Genomic DNA, 23,874 nt, shown 5'->3' with positions numbered 1-23,874 from the left:
TTCACTCTTAGTTTTGCGGTGCTTGGCGATCAGCATCGCCACCTCGTAGCTCGCCTTTGTAGCATTTTCATTTGATTCCGAGGATCTCGTGAAAAAGCGCTGCTGTGGTGTTGAAACAGCTTCCAGTTGCTTCACCTTTTCAGGGCGTGTGTTTCCACTTAGGTTTTTGTTGTCTGACATTGCGTCTTGATATTATATTCTTTTAGCGCGTGTGCGGCACAGTTCTAAGGTCTTGGGAACCTCCTGTGTGGGTTCAAATCCAGCTACCGGACTTCTTGTGCGGAGTTTGTATGTTCTCCCCGTGCTTGCGTGGGTTTCCTCCGGGCACTCCGGTTTGCTCCTACATTCCAAAGACATGCATTTCAGGTGGATTGATCGGTCCAAATTGTCCCTAGGTGTGAATGAGCGAGCGAGTTGTCTGTCCCTGTGTGCCCTGCGATTGGCTGGCAACCAGTTCAGGGTGTCCTGGGATGGGCTCCAGCACCCCCGCGAGCCTACTGAGGATAAGCGGTGCAGCTAATGAGATGAGATGAGATTATATTCTTTGGAAACAGCCACAGTCTCTTGGAAAATTAGGCACACAGTTGTTTTGGATTTCGGTAAAAAAATACTCCAATTTCCACTTGTCCTCACAGTCAACTTTCCTTTTTATTTATGGTCACCATGTTAGAAAAGGGGTAGGTTATAATTATCCCAGAAAGCCAATGGACAAGTGGCCAAAGGGCTACAGCCATCATCTGGTGAAATGTTGAATTACAATTTTTTTGGTACAGATTTATTTGATACCGCGGGCCACATATAAATAATTTTTTTGACGGAAAATTGATCACGGGCCGTAACTGGCCCCCGAGCCGGACTCTGGACAAGCCTGGCCTTGACGAAATAATATCAACATTTTTCGGAGTACATCACCGCAACTGGTTAAACCAAAGAGAAGGCTTTTGTTTTGCCTGGCGGAGAAATACTTTTGCTGCCGCCTTGTGGCAATTGTGGGTACTTATTGGGTATTTTCGAATTATTTTTGAATTATTCTGTTTTTGAGAGCGCCGGTCCACGTGGGTTGCTTAAAGCTAAGGGTGCAATGTACACTACTGTTCCCTCTAAGCTGCGTGTGTGCGCAATCGCGCACTACCCAGAGCTTTTCCGCGCACAAGAAAATCTAGCCAGCGCACAAAAATCAGGGCTCGAAATTGCTTTTTAAGAAGCAAATTAAGTCAAAGTTACAGCTTCCCCTGACGCTGTTTTCTAAATGCGGTATTTTGAAGTCAATGTCGAAGTAGAACGTAGTTGAGTAAAGTCAGTAGAGTTTTTTGAGAACCGGCTTCTTCGGCTCGGGTCACTAAAAGTAACTGGCTCTTTCGGGTCCTAAACGGCTCTTCAGGTTGTTTTTGCTTCTTTCATCCCTATATGACCAAATATTATGTAGAATGATGCACAAAATGACTTAAAGGAAGGGGGGAAATAGAACAAAAAAGGCAAACTGAAAAAGTAGTGAAAAGCTGAGAAAAAAAGAAACAAAAGGAATAGAAAAAAGAAGGAAAAAAATCTGGAAAAAAAGCCAGAAAAAAATAAAAGAAAGAAACAAAGGAAAAAAAGTAAATAAAGAACAAAAAGAAAAAGTAAAAGCTAGGAAAAAATAAACACAATGAGATTTTTTTTTAAGAAATTTAAAAAAAAATTGAAAAAAAACAGGGAAAACAAAGAAAAAGTCTGTGTTGCATTCAAATAATTTCCAATTATACCAAGTCAATCTTGTTGCCAACATTTTACTTCCACAAAAAAAAATGTGATTAAATACAGTTGTGTATCCTGCAACCGACTCAATAAGCCCCCAAAAACGGTAGTATTATGCGACAAAAGATACCAGGAAAAAAAAGAAATGGAAATCTTGTGAAAGAATTGTTGTAAAAACAAATGACGTTATTAGGCCGTACAACCTCTGTAATAGTACACGAGTCAATTCATTCAAAAGTGAAAAACGTTTTTGCATTGCTGGAAACTCAGCAAAATGTAACGTGTCAAGTTTTGGTCATGTTTGATAATGACTTAGTTGCCACACTTGGGATTGCCGTTGCTCACTGTTGTTTCAAGCGTTGCTCACCGACTTTGTGTGAACGCTCAGAACCGTAAGGAAAATGACAGGGAACGTTGCTACTGACTCACTCGATTTTTCTTTTCTTCTGCTTGGTCCGGTCCGGCTAGACATTATAGGTCAATTTGCCCTGGAACCCGTCGATCCCGATGACATTGTCAGTTTTTATCTTTATCAAAGCGGAATCAAATGCGGTTGTCTGTTTGGCTGGGAGGTTAACCAAGTTAGCATCTCAGAAACTCCATTGCGCTTTTCAGCACCCTGGTTAGCCGGTATTATTCTCATCTCAAAGTCAAAATTTCTTTGTCAATTTCTCAATTTTACTTCACATACAACAGGGTTCGTCAACCTATGAGGGGTTAACCAGTGGCACGCAAGCGCACGGCAAAATCTCATCTCATCTCATTAGCCGTACCGCTTATCCTCATTAGGGTCGCGGGGGGGGGGGGGGGGGGGGGGGGGGTGGAGCCCATCCCAGCCATCTCCGGGCAGTGGGCAGGGGACACCCTGAACTGGTTGCCAACCAATCGCAGGGCACACGGGGACAGACAACTCACTCGCTCATTCACACCTAGGGACAATTTGGACCGACCAATCCACCTGAAATGCATGTGTTTGGAACGTGGGAGGAAACCGGAGTGCCCGGAGGAAACCCACGCAAGCACGGGGAGAACATACAAACTCCGCACAGGAAGTCTGGAGCTGGATTGGAACCCACGACAGGTTCCCATGACATGAACTGTGCCGCACAAGCGCTAACCACTGCGCCGCCGTGCTGCCCGCATGGCAAAATAATAATGATTTTTTTTTTTAAATGCGTACTTTTACCTGAAATTAAGACATTTTCAGTTGCGCACCGTGTTATTTAGAGGCTTTACGTTAGCGCAGGGGTGTCAAACTCATTTTAACTTGGGGGCCACACGATAAAACATAAATTCTGTCGGGGGCCGGACTAGTAGATTAAAGAGGAAGAAAAAGAGGTAAAGAAATAAGAGGAAGAGGGAGGGAAAAGGAGAGAGGGCGGGACAAAGAGAGAGAAGAGAGAGAGGGAGCGAGCGTGAGAAACAAAAGATAAAAAGTTGTGAGAGAGGGGGAAAAGAAAGGGAGAGGAATAAAGAAATCCAAAGAGAAATAGAAAGACGGAATGAGAGAAAAGAAAGCGCGAAGGGTATGAAGAGAGAGAAAAGAGAGAAAAGGAAAAAAGGAAGTTAGAGCAAAAGAGGTTAAAAGACACAGAGAGAAAGAGACAGAGAGCAACAAAGGATGAGAAAAAGAGACACAGAGAGTGAAAGAGACCGAGACAGAGTGGGAGAAAGGGGGTGGAAAAGAGAGAGAGAGAGAGAGAGATAAAGACAAGTACAGTGTCTTTGTTTGAGGCAGCTGGCTTTGGCAACATCAAGTTGACATATTTCAACCTGCAGCTTGTTTTTCTCTTGCGCTTCTCTGAGTGTTGTCTTGCGGGCCGGATTCAATCCCATAGCGGGCCTGATTTGGCCCGCGGGCCGCCTATTTGACACCTGTGCGTTAGCGCCTCTCCTCCTCTGCTTCGTGTGTGAGTGTGTTTTTGCGCAGTGCTTCGCAGAAGAGAGATCCGTGTTTTAACCCAGGCAACGAAACACCGGCGCGCGATAAATAAACAAATCATGACGGCCCCTTTAGCGAAAACATCTCGTTCTTTCCAGCCAGCGTGGACAGACGAATCGGGCTTTGTGTAAAAAATGACCGTGCTGTTCTGTGCATTATGCCTCGAGAGCGTTGTACCTCGCACAGCATGTCAAGGACCAGAACAGACTGTCGGATCCAATAGCGTAAGTTTCCGAGTTTTTATTTGAAAGAGTTGTTGGAGCTGGCTTGGGACGTCGGCGCTTGTTGGTCGTCAGCCTCTTCGGGCGGAATGGCAGCTCCGTGCCGGATAGACGGAAGGTGCAGCTTAGCGGGTAAGTCGATGGCCGGGGCGGTAGAGTAGTTCGCAAAACGTGGAACGGAAACAGGTCAAAAACGGGAGGCAGGCATGGATCAGGCAAGAGAAGTCATGGGTACCTTGTAGTCTGGAGAAACACTCAGGGATACGAAGAGTACACTCGAACGTCCATCTCTGGACGCAGACCGCTTAAGTGGAGAACGTCAGCCAATCAGGAAGTGTGCTCCAGCGCGCCAAACGATTGCCCCAGGTGACTTCACTTAGGCAATCACGACACAGCAAGTGTTAAACGTCGTTACGAGACGAAACATGAACATGAATTCAAGGACGAGTCTGACAAGACGGAGACATTAAAACGCGTTGTGTCCAGGTACGGAAAACAAACACAGAGCCTGAAAACCTTTGTCACAGCTAAAAACACCACCACTGAAGCAAGCTATCACATTGCTCACTGCATAGCAAAGCACAGGAAACCATTTACTGATTGTGAATATTTTAAAGAAGCGTGTGTGCATGTGTGCCTTCTGCTTTGCTGCTGTTATTTCAAGTTTTGATATTTTCTGCAAGAAGATATCATTGATGAATGGTATGGTAGCTGTCCATATCACTTGTTTTTTGATTGTAGTTCATTGTTGATGAAGAAGGGTTGATCCTGGTTAATTCTTGTGGTAACAAGTTGAAGTCATGGATGCCTTTCCACTTGTTTTTCACATTCATTTTTTAGTTTATTGATGAACAAGAAAAGTGGAAGATAAATTGGTAAATTATACGATTTCAATGTCTATCCATGTTGTCTATTTGGATTGGTGTAAAATGACAGCTTTGTTGGACATAAAACACACACATTTTCTGATCTCCACCACGTTTTTTGCTCCCCTGTCCTGGCTACTGACATGTTTTTTTCGCTCCCGACACCACCATTGCTTGCCACGTAAATACCACTTGCGCGTTCAGGTCATGTGTGCTACCCTTTCCCTTCTTCTTTCCGTCACCTGTTGTCAGTCCGTCTGCGAACCTCAGTTTACGCTAGGCAAGCTTTTCGACCCTGACTCACTCCTGTTTTGGCCCCCTGTCTGTTTCCCGGCTTCGACCCATTTTCTGATCTCGACCACGTTTTTTGCTCCCCTGTCCCGACTGACCTTTTTTTTTCCCGCTCCCGACACCACATTTGCTTGCCATGGAATAGCACTTGCCATTTCCATGGCAACCAGCGATTACCGGATCGTGTGTGCAATCCTTTCCCTTTTTCCCAATAAATCCGAGAGAAACATACGCAAGTGGGTCCTGTCTCTGTTCTGGTCTTGACACAATTGTCTCACTGCCTGGTGGGAGAAGCTGTTCGTGAGTCTAGTAGTGCGGGAGAGGAGGCTTCTGTATTTTTTTTTTCCCCAAAAGTTCCATTATAGTTTTTGTTCCCATCTCTGATGATCTGCAGAGAAACAGCTTCTGTGTCCTCCATGTCCAGGGCTGCCAGGCACAAACCACGCCAGGAATTATGACTGTCAAGTTCATAGCCTGACATAAAAGTATTTTTTTGAATTGAGCAAAACGCTTTCATTCGAAACTTGCATTACAAAGTCAAGTCAAATCATGTTTATTTGTGACGCTCTTAATCACAAAGAGTCTCAAAGAGCTGCACATAACCACAGATTATTCCAAACCACAGACTGTTATTACACTATCCCCTGATCTAAAACCTACATGAAGGCAAGGAAAAACTCAAAAACATCAAGTCAAGTCATGTTTATTTGTGACGCCCTTAATCACAAAGAGTCTCAAAGAGCTGCACAGACCACAGATTATTGGGAACCACAGACTCTTATGACACCATTCCTTGATCTAAAACCTACATGAAGGCAAGGAAAAACTCAAAAACATCAAGTCAAGTCAAGTCATGTTTATTTGTGACGCCCTTAATCACAAAGAGTCTCAAAGAGCTGCACGGATTATTGCGACCCACAGACTCTTATGACACCATCCCTTGATCTAAAACCTACATGAGAGCAAATAATACACAGATATTGTCAACATAAAATATAGGTTATTCATATGCTATAGAACTTGCTACAATCCTATATCGCAGGCATCCACATGTGGCAACAGTCCAATCACAAACAATAAATGACACAGACAGGGCATAATAAGTATTAGTCTGTTTTTGGTTTTGTTCTTATTTTAAACTCTTATCACGCCGTTTTAACAGATTTATGGTCGATTTTGACAGATATTTAAAGTTTGGGTTGTCCTAAAAAAATAAATTTTAAAAGGCATAACATGAATTCTGAATCCTTCATGGCCAAAATAACAAAAGCATTCCAAGGAGCCTGTACTTGGTCAATAAAGGTTAAGCAAAAATGAATCTGATTGGTTGTAAAACACTATATATGTCATGATTACCGATAGGAATCAGGTGTCCCCGCTCATTTGTTGGCTCTGATTGGCTCCCGGTAAATATTTGAACCCAATCCTGTCTGTGCCCTGTTGTCAGTCTGTCTGTGAACCTCAGTGTACACTAGACAAGGTTTTTTTCGACCCTGACTCCCACCTGTCCCGTTTTTGCTCCCGTCTGTCTCCGGCTACGACCTGTTTTGATCCTGACCACGTCTGCTCTCCCGTCCCGGATTACGACTTATTTTGTCCCCGACCACGTCCACTCTCCCGTTCTGGCTCAGGACTCGTTTCCGACCCCGACCACGCCTTGCTCTCCTAGTTCCGGCTACCGACCCGTTTTTCCGTCCCTGACACCGCCATCGCTCGCTACGGAAGATCCACTTCCGTGTTCGGATCACAATCTGAGTACGCGTCCAGTGAGCATCAGATTGCGGGCGCCGCCCTTCCTCTTTCTTTCAATAAAACTTGCGAGAAAATGTTACACGATTGGGTCTGCCCTGTTTGCTGGTCGTGACAATATCCTTTTTTTTCCCCGGGCCGCTTCAAGTTGAACTTTAACATCAAATTAACCATCATACAGTGTGTTTTTGTTTGTTTTTGTTTGTTTTTGTTTTTTAACTCGGTCATGTTGGGTGGCGTTAACAAAGTGTGTGTGACGGTTAAAAGAAGAAAAGTGAAGAAGAGCGGTGCTGAAAGCTCCCATTTTACAGTATGCATTTTTTATTCTTTCTGCATGTGGAGCTGAGTGCACTCACGTTGAGGCGAAAGGTTCACTCTTGTTTTTTTTTTTTTTGCTTTGGCACTTGTCTTTGCTGTAGTAATCAGACTGAGGAGATAATTTCTTCCTCATGCCATGAGGCTCTTTAACTCCACCCGGGGGAGTAAAAGCCCACTTTAAACCCCACCCCACATTTGCATATTATCCTATTTTTATTACAGTGTCGCTATTTAAATACTCAATAGCAAAATGTCATATTGGGTATTTTTGTATTCTGTATCATTTATTGATTTATTTTTCAACTGCTGGAAGTGTGAATTTCCCTACGGGAATGAATGAAGTATCTATCTATGGTATCTATCTATCTATGGTATCTATCTATCCATGGTATCAATGGTATCTATCTATCTATCTATCTATCTATCTATCTATCAATCCATGGTATCTATCTATCTATCTATCTATCTATCTATCTATCTATGGTATCTATAGGATCTATGGTATCTATCTATCTATCTATGGTATCTATTTATGGTATCTATCTATCTATCTATGGTATCTATCTATGGTATCTAACTATGGTATCTATGGTATCTGTGATATCTATCTATCTATCTATCTATCTATCTATTTATCTATCTATAGGATATATGGTATCTATAGTATCTATCTATCTGTGGTATCTATCTATCTATCTATCTATCTATCTATCTATAGTATTTATGGTATCTATCTATCTATGGTATCTATCTATCTATCTATGGTATCTATCTATTGTATCTATGGTATCTAAAGTATCTATAGGAACTATGGTATATATTGTATCTATGGTATCTATGATATCTATCTATCTATGGTATCTATGGTATCTATCTATCTATGGTATCTATCTATCTACACACTACACTCCTGCTTGTTGCTGTCTTTAGCCTGTTTGTTAGCATTTCAGGTTAGCATTTCTGGTTAGCATGCATCCTGCTGTGCGAACAATCCAATGAGCACGTGTTAGCATCTCATTTGTTAACAATCCTGCTTGTTGCTGTCTCTAGCATGTTTGTTAGCATTTCAGGTTAGCATGCATCCTGCTGTGTGCACAATCCATTGAGCACCTGTTAGCATCTCATTTGTTAACAATCCTGTTGTTGCTGTCTTTGGCATGTTTGTTAGCATTTCAGGTTAGCATGCATTTTGCTGTAAATGCAATCTAACAAGCACCTGTTACCATCTCATTTGTTAACAGTCCTGCTTGTTGCTGTCTCTAGCCTGTTTTTTAGCATTTCAGGTTAGCATGCATCCTGCTGTGTGAACAATCCATTGAGCACCTGTTAGCATCTCATTTGTTAAGAATCCTGCTTGTTACTGTCTCTAGCATGTTTGTTAGCATTTCAGGTTAGCATGCATTTTGCTGTAATTGCAATCTAACAAGCACCTGTTAGCATCTCATTTATTAACAGTCCTGCTTGTTGCTGTCTCTAGCCTGTTTTTTAGCATTTCAGGTTAGCATGCATCCTGCTGTGTGAACAATCCATTGAGCACCTGTTAGCATCTCATTTGTTAAGAATCCTGCTTGTTACTGTCTCTAGCATGTTTGTTAGCATTTCAGGTTAGCATGCATTTTGCTGTAATTGCAATCTAACAAGCACCTGTTAGCATCTCATTTATTAACAGTCCTGCTTGTTGCTGTCTCTAGCATGTTTGTTAGCATTTCAGGTTAGCATTTCAGGTTAGCATGCATTCTGCTGTAAATACAATCCAACAAGCACCTGTTAGCATCTCATTTGTTAACAGTCCTGCTTGTTGCTGTCTCTAGCCTGTTTGTTAGCATTTCAGGTTAGCATTTTGGGTTAGCATGCATTCTGCTGTGAAAACAATCCAACGAGCACGTGTTAGCATCTTATCTGTTAACAATCCTGCTTGTTGCTGTCTCTAGCCTGTTTGTTAGCATTTCAGGTTAGCATTTCAGGTTAGCATGCATTCTGCTGTGAAAACAATCCAACGAGCACCTGTTAGCATCTCATTTGTTAACAATCCTGTTGTTGCTGTCTTTGGCATGTTTGTTAGCATTTCAGGTTAGCATTTCAGGTTAGCATGCATTCTGCTCCCATTAGCACCGGTTTGTTAACAATGGCGCTTTGCAACAACAACCCTGCTCGTTGAGCTCTCTAGCATGTGTGTTAGCATTTCACGTTAGCATCTAAGGTTAGCCTCCAGCCTCTTCGTCGTTCATTTATGTCTTATTTCTCATAACATTTTTTACTAGTTCTTTATTTGCTTCTCTTAGATCTTCATTTGTGTTCTTCTACATTTAATTCTTCTATTTCTTCAATATTATATTTTTCCTCATGCTTTGTGTTCTTCTTTTAGTTCTTTGATTTTCCCGTGTCCATGTCTTCTTCTAGTCCTTCAGTTGTATTGTCACGGTTGCCATGGCGCCCAATGCTCCCGCCCGTGTAGCAACAGCTGCGACTCATTAACAAATTGGCTTTTCGTCTTTTTAAGCTATGTGCGCTCTCTCTTACTCTGTCAGTCCGTCAACGAACCTCTGCCCCGCAAGACGTGGGTTTTGACTAGGTCCTGTTTCCTGTTGGTATTCCCTGTCCGGTATTGTTCCAGTTTATTTTGGTCCTGTTTAATATCGATTTCCAGTTTCGTTCCCATCTATTTTTGTCCTGTTTATTATCCTCTCTATTTTCGTAGCCAGCTGAGAGACGCTCTGGGCATTTACAGCGAAGAGGCAGCGCGGCTTGGCCTGCAAGTGAGTTGGACGAAAACCAAGTTCATGTATGTCGGTGATGGACCAGATCCACCTCCCATCCAAATTGGTAGCGACATCGTAGAGCCTGTCAAGAGCTTTGTATATCTGGGGTCCATGGTGACAGACAATGGGGACCTAAAACCAGAGATTCTCCGCAGAAGAGCCCTGGCAGCATCTGCTCTGCAGTCTCTCTGGAAACCACTCTGGCGGCACCAGACCATCGCACGCAAGACGAAGCTCCGCATTTACAACCTCGCCGTACTCCCTATCCTGCTTTATGGCTCAGAAACATGGCCCCTGAACGACACCCTGGCCACAAGAATCGATGGTTTTGATAGCAGGGCTCTCAGAACCATCGAGAACATCAGGTGGCCCCAGCGAGTCTCCAATAAAGAGCTCAGAGCCCGCACGTGCCAGCCCCAAGCATCTTCCTTGGTCGCACAACGCCGCACCCGCTGGTTTGGCCATGTCCTTCGTCTACCACCAGACCATCCGACACGAGCCATTCTCCAGTTTGACCCAAAGGCCGCAGGCTGGAGACGACCACGAGGGAAACCCCGCACTCGATGGCTCGACGTCGTTGCGGGCGACCTCCAACAACACGGAGTTGCCGTAGAGGATGCAGAACAGCTGGCACAAGACCGCCAGCATTGGAAAAACCTGGTTCATCTGGTCGGCTCAACGCACAGGGACGGGACCCCCCGACCTTCGCTGGAGCAATAACTAACTAACTAACTTATTATCCTCTCCAGTTTTCGTTCCCGTCTTGTTTGTCCTGTTTATTTGCGATACCCTGTTTCATGATCGATCCTGTCCGTCCCGTCCTGTTCGGTTTCGACGCCATCTGTCCGATATCAACTCGGGGAATTGGAATCGATCTTGTTGGTCTCTGGCTTCCTGTCTATCCACGCCAGACCGCTGCATGACTCCCCATATCCCGTAAAATAAAAGGCTTGTGTGAGAACGTCACGCGTTTGGGTCCTGATCCTGTTCTAGTCCTTTAGTTGTATCTTTGTACTTATGGATTTATTCTTCTAGTTCTTGGTTGTTTAGTTCTTTATTTTTTCCTTTTAGTACTTTTTTATTTGATTTTTTTCTTTCGTCTTTGTATTCTTCTTCTATTTCCTTATTTATTGGTTGATTTCTTCTTATTGTACTTTTTTAAAGTTATTCAATCCAACCTCCTTCATTTTGTTGTTCTTTTTACTTTTTTAAGTAGTTATTTTACTTTCTTTTCTTCCTCTCTACTCAATTCTTCCCCGTCTTATTCCATTTCTTCATTTGCTTCTTTTTCCCTTTTTAGTTCTTTAGGCCTTCTTCCTGGTCTCTATCTTTTTCTTAATTCTATTTTCGTAGTTATTGGGTTCATCCTCCCTTATTTTGTTATTCTTTTCTTTTATGTCGTTTTTAGAATTAGAAAATTATTTATTTTCATTGATAACAACTTAGTGAAAATCAGATGAATAGGCAAAACTATTTTTAAGGTAGTGCTCGAAGACTTCCCATCCTGACAACAGAGCAATGAAATAGTGCAGTCCAATGAAAAATATAATATCTTTTTCACAGTCTTGTGCACTTGTTTGTGGTAATTTTATTCAAGCTTCTTCTCCATTGTTAATTATCGAGCCTCCATTTTGCAACCTGACGTTGTACTGTCAAGAACCGGAACAAGAGGAGAACCCAAATGCGTGACGTTTCTCACACAGGCTTGTCATGCACGTTAACCCAAACCCCATGACCGTAAGGCTGCAGTCTGGCAAGGAATGACAGAAAGCCAGAGGCCGGCGAGATCGATACCAACTGCTCGAGCAGATATCGGACAGATGGAGCGATACCGGACAGGACAAAATAGACGGAAACGAAACTGGAGATCGATATTAAACGGGACAAAAGGACGGGGACAATACCGGACAGGAAACACAGGCAGGGAACCGGACAGAGTCAAAACCCACGTCTTGCGGGGCAGAGGTTTGTTGACGGACTGGCAATGGGTGAGTGAGAGCACTGAGCTTAAATAGAAGGAAGCCAATCTGTCAACGAGCCGCAGCTGGCGCCACTCGGGCGGGGCCAATTGGGCACCACTGCAACCGTGACAATTTATGTCAGATCCCTCTAGATTTACCTCATGTTATATATAATAAATACAACCTCTTGATTTACAAGTACTTTTAAAGTCTTTTTTTAATGAAATACTTTTTTGTTTCACCACGAAGAGGTGCTAAATAATACTATACTGTCTTTTATATGTATATACTTCATTGCAAGCTTCCTTTCCATGGTTATCCACTTGGGCGGGGCCAATTGGGCGCCATGGCAACAGTTACACGTACTGCATGATAGTACACCAAAATCTTGACTCCAATGTGCAAGGAAGTAGATTTTTAACAGCCCATCGTGCGTGGTTTTACTTCTACTCGTGACTGCTTTCTCTGGTCTGAAGTATAACTGCAGTCGTTGTGTTTTAATTATGTTATTGATGCCACTCCAGCCTTCCTTCCACCTAAAAAATGATCTGAAAATTTAGAACATTCGAAAAATTTAGGTCTCCTTTGAATGAATGAATGAAAAAAGAAACAAGCTTGTTTCTTTTTGGGAAAATATGGGCAAGAGACCGGCATTTCCACACGGGGGCAGATTTAATTTCTTAAATAATAAACTAAGTGAATTCCATCGAATTAGCCGAATTATTGTCCCTCGAGGCTTCCCCGAGCTTCCTTTTCGATTGTCCTTCGATCGATCTTCTGAGGTTCTTCCTCTGCCCACGCCTCTCTCCCACGCTGGCGTGTCGGCCACCCCCATGGGGCGGGCCAGGAACACCCATGTGGGCGCCACCTCGTTGCCTGGCTGTCTGAAGAAACTCAAAACAACACCAAGCGTTTCACGTCATCAGGGCCCCGTTCTCCAAACATCGCCCTCCATCTGCCTCAGAATTCTGTTTTCAACAGAACAAAACAAAACATTCGCATTCGGAACGGCGTGACCTGTCATTGAACTTAAGCCTTCTCTGTGAAAAATCTTCATTGTATTCAACAAATGTAACTTGTATAAAATCCTTTATAGTAAAATGTATAAAAATCCTTCAGTTATGATATATCAATAGCAACAATAACAACAAAGTTAACCATAGTTCTAGATCACAGGTGTCAAACAGGCGGCCCGCGGGCCAGATCAGGCCCGCTAAGGGATTGAATCCGGCCTGCGAGACAACTCTCAGAGAAGCGCAAGAGAAAAACAAGCTGCAGGTTGAAATATGTCAACTTGATGTTGCCAAAGCCAGGTGCCTCTCACAAAGACACTGTACTTTATTTCTCTCTCTCTCTCACTCTCTTTTACATCCCTTTCCTCCCACTCTTTTTCTCTTTCTCTCTCTGTGTCTTTTAACCTCTTTTGCTCAAACTTCCTTTTTTCCTTTTCTCTCTTTTCTCTTTCTCTCTTCCTACCCTTGGCACTTTCTTTTCTCTTTTCTCTCCTTCTGTCTTTCTATTTCTCTTTGGATTTCTTTCTTCCTCTTCCTTTCCTTTCCCCCTCTCCCGCGACTTTTTATCTTTTGTTTCTCACGCTCTCTCCCTCTCTCTCTTTTTCTTTCTTTGTCCCGTCCTCTTTGACACCCCTGTTCTAGACGCACTATTCCGAATCTCTCGTGTCATTTATACCCCTTTTTCTTCATCTCTGTATTCCGCCAGTAATGTTTTTTGTATTTAAATTTGAACACGTGAATAGTTGGACATTGTTTGATCTGGTCTTGTAAATTGTTCCAAAGTTTGACTCCGCACACAGACTCACACATACTTTTCCTGGTGGTTCTCACCTTTGGGATTATGATCCTTCGGTGTTCAATTCCACGATTCTCCTCGTCAACCAGGTTGTTATCAAGAAGGACAAAGTTACCTTGAATGTTGCAAACGGAGGCACCGAGAGTGAGCTTCCAAGGGCTGGCTTCCTCGTAAATAACAAAATCCATGATTCATTGCTTGTTTTGCATGATGGCGGTGAGTCACCGTGCTTGGCCCAGAGCATGCACATGGTGCTTTTGAGTCATCTATGTCAATTTTTTGATCTCCAATCAAGCGAGTGGATAGCAAATGCCAGCTAAATAATGAGACTGTCTTATTCATCTTTAACTATTGTTGTTAATCAGGGTTGGGTAGGGTTACTTTAGCTGGATTGGGATCACTAGTAGACCAGCATTTTCAGAGCGAAGGCTCCGGGCCGAAACATAGGGGGAAATTAAATCAAGTCCATGCACAATTTTGTATACTACCAACAGAACCTTTAAAAAAATCACATCTTAAGCTAACAGGGAGCCAATGCAGGTTAGCTAAAATCGGGGTCATGTGATCAAACTTTCTTGTCTTAGTTAAAAGCCTCGCTGCAGCATTTTGTACCAGCTGAAGGCTCTTGATTACTGATGCCCCGTTGGCGCCAACAGCCACAGACCCTGATTGGCTCTTTTTAAACTCTTCTCTTCCTGAAAGAACTCGTCAGATTGTCTGCGAACCTATGCTCCCAGCTAGGCAAGCTTTTGTACTCTCCGACTCTATCCTGCCGTTTCCTGTCTGATACCTCTTGCCGACCTCTTTTCTGGACCCGTTTATGTTCTTGCTCCTCCGCCCCGGCCATCGACCTGTTTTCTCGCTGTCAATGACGACCTTCGCTCGACACGGAATTGCCACTTCCGCGTTCCTGCTATCTGCTACCCGTGACCGACGACCATCGGATCGTGGAAGCAAGTCCTCTGTTCTCCTTCTTAATAAAAACTGAGTAAAAGGAACGCAATTGGGTCCGGTCTCCGTGCCTGGTCTGTGATATGAAGGCTCTTGATTTTGGATTTCGGGAGACCGGAGAGTAGTGCATTACAGTCATCGAGATGGGGAGTAACAAACGCGTGATTTATAATCTCCGCATCTGATTGAGACAGCATAGGGCGAATTTTAGCAATGTTGCAAAGACGGAAAAAAGCTGCTCTAGTAATATTCTTAACGTGTGTTTGAAAGGACAGATCGGGGTCAAATATGACACCCAAATTTTTAACTGGGTCACTCTGGGTGATATTACATTTGTCAATGTTCACAGCAGTTTTTGAGAACAAGTCACAGCAGTTAGATGGACCAATCACTAACATTTTAGTCTTTTCAGGGTAAAATACGGGTCATGAGAAGGTCGCTTTTCAAAATACAGGCTGAAAATGTCAGGACAGGAACGGAGACAGGACCCACTTGCACAATGGAAGAAAGAAAGGGCTGCACCCACGATCCAGTGTTGGCTGGACGCGGGAAGCAAGTCGCTCTGGTACTCGAATTGTGCTTTGAACGCGGACGTGGATCTTCCGTGGCGAGTGATGGCGGTATCGGGGACAGAAAAAGCGGGTCGGTAGCCAGGACAGGAGAGCAAAAACGGGGTCAGGGTTGGAAGCCAGAAAAGGAGAGAAGACGTAGTCGGGGACAAAAGGAGGTCGGAAGCCGGGACGGGAGAGCAGACGTCGACAGGATAAAAAAAACAGTCGAAGCCGGGGACAGACAGGAGCAAAAAAAACGAGACAGGTGGGAGTTAGGGTCGTAAAAGGCTTGCCTAGTGTTAACAGAGGTTCGCAGACGGACTGACAAAAGGGGACAGACAGAAGTGGGTACAAGTACTGATCGGGAGCCAATCAGTCCGAGGCAGAGCGGGCACAGGTAATTCACATCAGTAATCAGGACAAAATATACACTTCAATATTAAAAATATATTTCTTAAAACACAGTTCTTCTGTTTAATTTGATTTTATGAGAGAAAGACTATCAAATGATAATAAAACAAAATAATCCCAAAAATTAAAAAAATAAGAAAATGATTTCTTAAAATAAAGGCAAACTAAACAGAAGTTTGGTTTGTTTTTAAAGAAAGACTAAAATGAGAAAAAATGAAAAATAATCATCAAAATACAGAAACAAATTATTTAAAACAGTTATTTAAATTGTATTGTACAACCTCATTTGAAAAATTAAAATAGTTAAAAATGTAGTAAAATAATAAATGTTCTTATCAAAAATATATTTTATCAGAGAACGACGATAAAATTTAAAATATATATACAGGTTTACATATATTTATATTTTTTAATAATTTGGAATATCTGTAAAAAAAATTTTTTTTAAATAAAGTTATCCTGCTTTATTTTATTATATTAAAGAAAGATAATAAAATAAAATGAATCCTAAAAATAAAGTTTGATAATGGAAAAATATTGCTTGAAATAATGAAGAATTTGTATTATTGTTTTATGAGAGAACAACAATAAAATGAGAAAAATATTGATTAAAAAATAGAGTAAATCTATTAAAAAACAACAACATATCCTTTATTCCTTTTAATTACATTCAGAACTTCCCAGGGTGCAATCCTGAGGTCATTTATTTAGACGTGGATTCTCCAGCTTTAAGATCCCCAGGGTAACCCGTCGCCACCTTTAGACAGAAAACCCGCGGGGCATCTTTGCTCTGGCCGTAACCGTGGCAACGGGAGGCAGCCGGGCCAGGTCCGCCGTCGGGGTCTCGGTATTCGGACCCGGTCCGAGGCGACCCCAATCTGTCGGAACTCGTCTTGAGGTCTCTCCTTTTAGCAGCGGAACGTCTTAAAGTGTGTGGCGCTGCGGGGCGTCAAAATCCTTTTCCAGAGCAAAACTCGCTTGTTGCTGGTGGTCACACGGGCGGTTTCTCCCGTTTTGTTTCTACTCCTTTTCGACGGGCAGAAAGGCGTGCTTGTGTTCATTGATCGGCCCTTGAATCGCTGTTGCGCAATCCTCTTTCAGTGCATTGCTTGGAATGACTCGAGGTTACCTTGGCAACCGGCAGGAGGCTTTCATGAACTTTTTTTTTTTTATACTCGAAAGCAGCGGAGCATTTGTTTTTCTGGTCGTCGGTATTATTTCATTCAAATGGTTGGAGCAGGGTTTTTAATATGGAAGAGAAGAAAAGAGATGGTCGGTTGCTCGTTCCTATTCGTTTATTTCAGTTTTTGAAGATCTGTCATGTCCCAACATTAACACTAAATCTTAAACCTTACCCCCAAACCTAACCCTAATACACCAATCCAAACCTTACTCCTAACTGCCAACCCTACCCCCCAACCTTAACCCTTAGCCCTAGCTCCTAACCCTCTAACTCTAACCCTTAACCCTTAGCCCTAGCTCCTAACCTTAAACCTAACCCTAAGCCCTAACCCTCTAACTCTAACCCCTAACCTTAAACCTAACCCTTAAACACCTAACCTTTACCTCTAAACTACAAATCCTAACCTCTAACAACCTAACCCAACTGTCACCCTTACCCCTAGCTAACACTTAGCCCTTATCCCCGAAACCTCAAACCCTATCTTCTAAACCTACTGGCCCATAAAGACATTACCATTGTGTTTTGATTTAACCCTCACTGCTAACCCTCCCCTTAAACCTAAGCACTAATTGGACCCCTAAAACCCTGATCCACAGGTGTCAAACAATTTGGCCCGCAAGAGACTCAGAGGAGCACAAGAGAAAAATCAGCTGCCGTCTAAAATATGTCCTCTTGATGTTGATTAAGCTAGGCGCCACTCGCAAAGCATCTGGAGCTATATTACTTTCTCTCTTTTTCATTCTCTCTCTATTCACTCTCTTTCTCTCTCTACTTCATTCTCTCTTTCTGTCTCTCTGTCTTCTTTCTTTTTTTTATTTACAACCTTTTCTCTCTCTCTTTCTCTATAACTTTCTATATGTAACTTTCTCTCTTTTTCATTCTTTTTCTCTCTTTCACTTTTTCACCCTCTCTCTTCCTTCTTTCTGTTTCTCTTTCTGTACCTTTCTGTCTCTCATTTTCTCTTTTCCTTTTCTCCCTTTCTCTTTTCTCTCCATCTCTTCCTGTCTCTCTTTTTTGTTCTTTCACTATCTCTTTTTTTCTCTCTTTCTTTCTTTTGCTCACTTTCACTCTCTCTCTCCCTCTCACTCTCTCTCGTTTTTCTCTTTCTTTCTCTATGTCTCTCTTTTTTCATCCTGTCTTTCTCCCTCACTCTCTCTGTTCTCTTTCTCTCTGTTCTCTTCCTCTCACTTTTTTTTTGTTTTCTTTGATTTCTATTTTCTTTCAGTCTTTCTTTCTTTGCTCTCTTTGTCTTGTTCTCCCTGTAATTTACTAGTCCGGCCTCTGAGAGAGTTTTGTTCCCTACCATAGGGCCCTCTAGCTAAAATGAGTTTGACACCGCAGCCCTAATCCAACCGTAACCCTTACCCCTTACACTAACCCTAACCTTTACTCCTAACCCTAAATTGACTGGCCCATTAGGACATAACTGTCGCGGTTGCCATGGCGCCCAATTGGCCCCGCCCGTGTGGCGCCAGCTGTGGCTCATTGACAGATAAATGTGACTTGACTTGTGTGAGTAGCGTCACACATTTGGGTCCTGATCTTGTTTTGGTTCATGACAATAACTTTGTATTTTGTGTCCAATTTTGCACTTTGGATTGAAAATACATTCTGAAATGAAAATAGTAAAAGCTGAGAATGTCCTGTTAGGAATTTAATATTAAAATGTACCGTTTACCAAGTTGTTCGAATTAGTTATCTGACTCCATTAACCAAACACCACCAAAATTCACCTAACAATGCACGCTCGTTTCTTGATGGAAAAATGAACAAGAGACCGGCACTTCCACACAGGGGCAGATTTAATTTCTTAAATAATTTAGCTAAGTGAACTCGAATATATGGCCGAATTAGCCGAATTAGTGTCGCTTGAGTCTCTGTCAAGCCTCCTCTCTCGATCTTCTGCTTCTCTCCTCGGCCCACGTTTTTTCCGCAAGCTGGTGTACCGGCTCCTCCCATGGGCGTGCCAATGAAAGCCCCCACGTGGCTCCAAACACCTCGGAGGAGAGCGTCCCGCTGTCTGAAAAACTCATAACAGCAGAGCGCTTATCAAAACAACTTCTCCAAACAATGCCTGCCGTCCTGCGTCAGAGTTCTGTTATCAACAGAACTAAACAAAACATTCCGCATTCGGATCAGCGTGACCTAAAGCCCACTCAGTGAAAATCTTAATTGCGTTCAATAAATGTAACTTGTATTCAATCGTATAAAATCCCTTATAGTAAAATGTATAAAATCCTTCAGTCCTTAGAAACACTTGTGGTTATTTGTAAGTTGAAATATATTGATGACTTTGTGTCCCTTGCAGGTCCAAGATGGCGCTATTTATCTTCTTGACGCTCTCCTTGCTGCACTCTTTGGGCTTCAGTGAGTATATATTGATATTTTACTTTTTCCTGTGGACAAAAATACTGGGACCATGTTTGAAAGTTTTCAAAATAGGGAGAAATTACCATATAGAAGCCTATGCTAATTAGCTCCCAAAACCAGGTACCTGAAATAAAAATAAAAAAAACACATAGTATATAGAAAGTACTACCTATGTGTGCATAATATTATAAAAAAACACAAACATGAAAAGAAAAAATATTATTTACCTTTGGTGTGACGTGACTTCAGCCTGTACATTGGAGTAAGCGGGTGGATGCAGAGGGGGGGAGGAGACGACTGATTCCAATGAAACTTCACGCAAGGTTTGAAGATTTCTTTGCTTTAACCGCTTACTTTTATCAATAATTGTCAAGAACTGGAACGGGAGGAGAACCCAAATGTGTGACATTTCTCACACAAGCCTTGAATTTGCAAGAAACGGGGAGTCATGCACGTTAGGCAGCGGTCTGGCGTGGAATGACAGGAAGCCAGAGACCGACGAGATCGATTCCAGTTGTCCGAGTTGATATCGGACAGATGGGGTCGATACCGTACAGGACGGGACAGACAGGATAGAAGATGAATCAGGATATCGAAAATCAACAGGACAAACTAGACGGAAACAAAAACTGGAGTAAATAATAAACAGGACAAAAACAGACAGAAAACTAAACTGAAAACAAATACGAAACAGGACCAAAATAAATGGAAACAATACCGGACAGGAAATACCAACAGGCAACCGTGACAGTGCTTAGTTAATTAGTTATGCTAACGGTTACATGCTGAAAAGTGATGCTAACGGCTAAATGCTAACGGCTTCATGCTTACAAATTATGCTAATGGCTACTTGCTCACGACTTCTTGTTTACAAATTATGCTATCAGCTACGTGCTAATGAGTAATGCTAATGCCTGCTTGCTCAAAAGTGATGCTAACGGCTTAATGCTAACTGCGTTATGCTTAAAAAATTATGCTGATGGTAACATGCTAACGGCTTGTTGTTTACAAATTATGCTAACGGCTACATGATAATGAGTTATGATAATGGATACATGCTCAAAAGTGATGCTAACGGCTAAATGCTTACTGCTTCATGCTAAAAAAATTATGCTAATGCTAACATACTAACGAATCAGCAAAATGAATGGGCTCAATGCATTCTGCATGGGCCAATTCCAATAAAATGGCCCATTCCTTTTTAATGGGCCCATATAAAATGTTATTAAAGTGTAATAACAGTGTTATTACTATGTTATTACCATGAATGGGGGTTTGGGGGGTGGTTTTGTCTCTCTGAGCTAATAACTCTATGCTAACTCATAATGCAACCAACTCAACACTACCGGTTCTCTACCATCATCTTCCAGATCCATCACAACTCTCACAATTGCCTCGAAAACTAGACTCTAGTTTTTATCATTTTCCTCCGCATCCAATTCCAGCTTCTCGGTTGATTTTCCGCTTGGTTTTAGCTTCGTTTTCTTTCAACTTTTTTGCCAACGTCCTCTATAACGAGACGCCTGCACGAGACAGCGAGCGGCTCTTCGTGTCTCCGAACAATGGCGGCTGTCAGCGTCAGCCGTTCTTCCTTTTCTTTGTCCGGCCATTTCATTGCAGCTCACGTGCCGGCTCTCGGGGGTCTCCGTGACCATGACGCGGGATTGGGTGAGGAGCGTCTCGAGGGGAAAGATGTTCCATTTAAATGCAGATGGGAATATCCCCCAGAGATTTTTGGGTGGGGGTTGCTTTTGTTTATCGGTGTTTGTTTTACGACGGAAACGGAGACAGGACCCAATAGCGTTGGTTTTACTCAGTTCCATTGAAAAAGAGAGCAGTGCTTGCTTCCACGATCCGATGATCGTCGGACACGGGTAGCAGGAACGCGGAAGTGGCACTTCCGTGTCGAGCGAGGGGAGTCGTAGGAAGCGGGAAAACAAGTTGATGGCCGGGACAGAGGAGCAAGGGCTGTAACGAGTCTAGAAAAGAGGTCGGCAACAACTATCAGGCAGGAAACAGTGCAAAATAGATCGATGGCCGGGACGGAGGAGCAAAGAAGAAACGGGTCCAGAAAAGAGGTCGGCAACAAGTATCAGGCAGGAAACAGGGCAAAATGGGTCGATGGCCGGGACGGAGGAGCAAGGGCAGTAAGGAGTCCAGAAAAGAGGTCAGTAATAAGTATCAGGCAGGAAACAGGGCAAAACCAGTCGATGACCAGGACGGAGGAGCAAGGCAGAAACGGGTCCAGAAAAGAGGTCAACAACAAGTATCAGGCAGGAGAAAACAGGGCAAAACAGGTCAATGGCCGGGACGGAGGAGCAAGGGCAGAAATGAGTCCAGAAAAGAGGTCGGCAACAAGTATCAGGCAGGAAGCAGGGCAAAACGGGTCGATGGCCGGGACGGAGGAGCAAGGGCAGTAATGAGTCCAGAAAAGAGGTCGGCAACAAGTATCAGGCAGGAAGCAGGGCAAAACGGGTCGATGGCCAGGACGGAGGAGCAAGGGCAGTAACGAGTCCAGAAAAGAGGTCGGCAACAGGTATCAGGCAGGAGAAAACAGGTCAGGATAATGTCGAAGAGTACAAAAGCTTGCCCAGCTGAGAGCATAGGTTCGCAGACGGTCTGACGGCTTCCTATCAAAAGACGGGAGTTTAAAAAGAGTCCAACAGCCAATCAGGTCCCTAACTAAGCCAGAAACGGAGACAGGACCCAATAGCGTTCGTTTTACTCAGTTTTATTGAAAAAGAGAGCGGTGCTTGCTTCCGAGATCCGATGAAGTGGCACTTCCGTGTCGAGCGAGGTTCGTCGTAGGCAGCAGGAAAACAGGTCGATGGCCGGGACGGAGGAGCAAGGATAGTAACTAGTCCAGAAAAAGAGGTCGGCAACAGGTATCAGGCAAGAAACAGGGCAGGAAAATGTCAGAGAGTACAGAGCTTGCCTAGCTGAAAGCATAGGTTCGCAGACGGTCTGACGGCTTCCTATCAAAAGACGGGAGTTTAAAAAGAGTCCGACAGCCAATCAGGTCCCGTGGCTGTTGGCGCCAACAGGAATCAGTAATCATGACAATCAAAAAAATACTGGATTTCAAAATGATATCGTATGTGGTAATGTTTTTACAGTCGGGTACTAGGTATGGAAGTAGTAAAGGCCATTATCGCATAATGTGATGGATTTTAGACTATTAATAATTCCAATATCTAAAGTGCAAGGTGCTGTCCGGAAATGTTCTACTTGCTGACAGGCAGGAAACAGGGCAAAACGGGTCGATGGCCGGGACGGAGGAGCAAGGCAGAAACGGGTTGGCAACAGGTATCAGGCAGAAGAAAACAGGGCAGGAGAATGTCAGATAGTACAGAGCTTGCCTAGCTGAAAGCATAGGTTCGCAGACGGTCTGACCGATTCCTCTTGGAAGACGGGGGTTTAAAAAGAGTCCGGGAACCAATCAGCGATCAGGGCTATTGGTTCCCCGAATCAGCAGTCATGACGCGGTCGCCAATTTCGATGACATGGTCTCGGCGGAGGAAAAAGAGCAAATAGGTTCCATGTTACTGTTGCGGCACATCTTTTCAGGTGATGCGGTTGCCATGGAGACGGAACTGCCAAGCTGCGCCGCTTTCTCCTTATTTTATCGGCGCGACCACAAAGATGCCGCGGATGTCGCTAATGAATCCCCCGTGTCTCATCGAATCGAAGAAATCGTTTTCATGCCTGCCGTGATCCGCGTTTATATATTTCCATGCTACCAATCGGAAAGACGAGCCTCAAAGGTACTGTTAATGTCATGAACCAGAACAGGATCAGGACCCAAACGCGTGACGTAGTCACACAAGCCTTTAATCTTACGGGAAATGGGGAGTCATGCACGTTAGGCAGCAGTCTGGCGTGGAATGTCAGGAAGCCAGAGGCCGACGAGATCGATACCAAATGCCTGAGCAGATATCGGACACATGGGGTCGATAACGGACAGGACGGGACAGACAGGATTGATAATGAAATAAAACAGGACAAACTAGACGGGAACGAAAACTGGAGAGGATAATAAACAGGACAAAATAGACGGGAACGATACCGGACAGGAAACATAGGCAGGAAACCGGTCGGTTGGTTGGTGACCTTTGGGCATTCTATGTAGGCAAGCCAAATGGCTAGGCTCTGCTACTTCTTGTCAAGAACCGGAACAGGATAAGGACCCAAATGCGTGACGTTTCTCACACACACTTTTGTTTTACGGGAATTGGGACAGTCATGCACGTTAGGCAGCAGTCTGGCGTGGAATGCCAGGAAGCCAGAGGCCGACGAGATCGATACCAAATGCCCGAGCAGATATCGGATAGATGGGGTCGATACCGTACAGGACGGGACAGACGGGATAGAAAATGAATCAGGATATCGAAAATCAACAGGACAAACTAGACGGGAACAAAAACTGGAGTAAATAATAAGCGGGACAAAAACAGACAGAAAACTAAACTGAAAACAAGTACGAAACAGGACCAAAATAAATGGAAACAATACCGGACAGGAAATACCAACAGGCAACCGTGACAGTGCTTAGTTAATGAGTTATGCTAATGGTTACATGCTGAAAAGTGATGCTAACGGCTAAATGCTAACGGCTTCATGCTTACAAATTATGATAATGGCTACTTGCTAACGACTTTTTCTTTTCAAATTCTACTAACAGCTACGTGCTAATGAGTAATGCTAATGCCTGCTTGCTCAAAAGTGATGCTAACGGCTAAATGCTAACTGCGTTATGCT

General features: G+C 43.4%; 1 protein-coding gene across 1 annotated transcript in view; it reads left to right on the top strand.

Annotated features, from left to right (window-relative positions):
* The window catches only part of LOC148376759 (neurocan core protein-like), a 78,857-nt gene that overhangs the window by 3,933 nt on the left and 51,050 nt on the right, over nt 1-23,874 (top strand). Inside the window, exon 2 of the mRNA XM_088350408.1 lies at nt 19,055-19,113. Within this exon, the coding sequence (XP_088206534.1) occupies nt 19,062-19,113 (52 nt within the window). The 5' untranslated portion in view covers nt 19,055-19,061. The remainder of the gene's footprint in view (nt 1-19,054; nt 19,114-23,874) is intronic.

The sequence above is a fragment of the Urocampus carinirostris genome, chromosome 1, assembly GCF_059441175.1.
Source record: "Urocampus carinirostris isolate Australia breed hairy pipefish chromosome 1, RoL_Ucar_1.0, whole genome shotgun sequence".
Lineage (NCBI taxonomy): Eukaryota > Metazoa > Chordata > Actinopteri > Syngnathiformes > Syngnathidae > Urocampus > Urocampus carinirostris.
The sequence above is the reverse complement of the archived record's forward strand: the minus strand, read 5'-3'. Positions and strand labels throughout refer to the sequence as shown.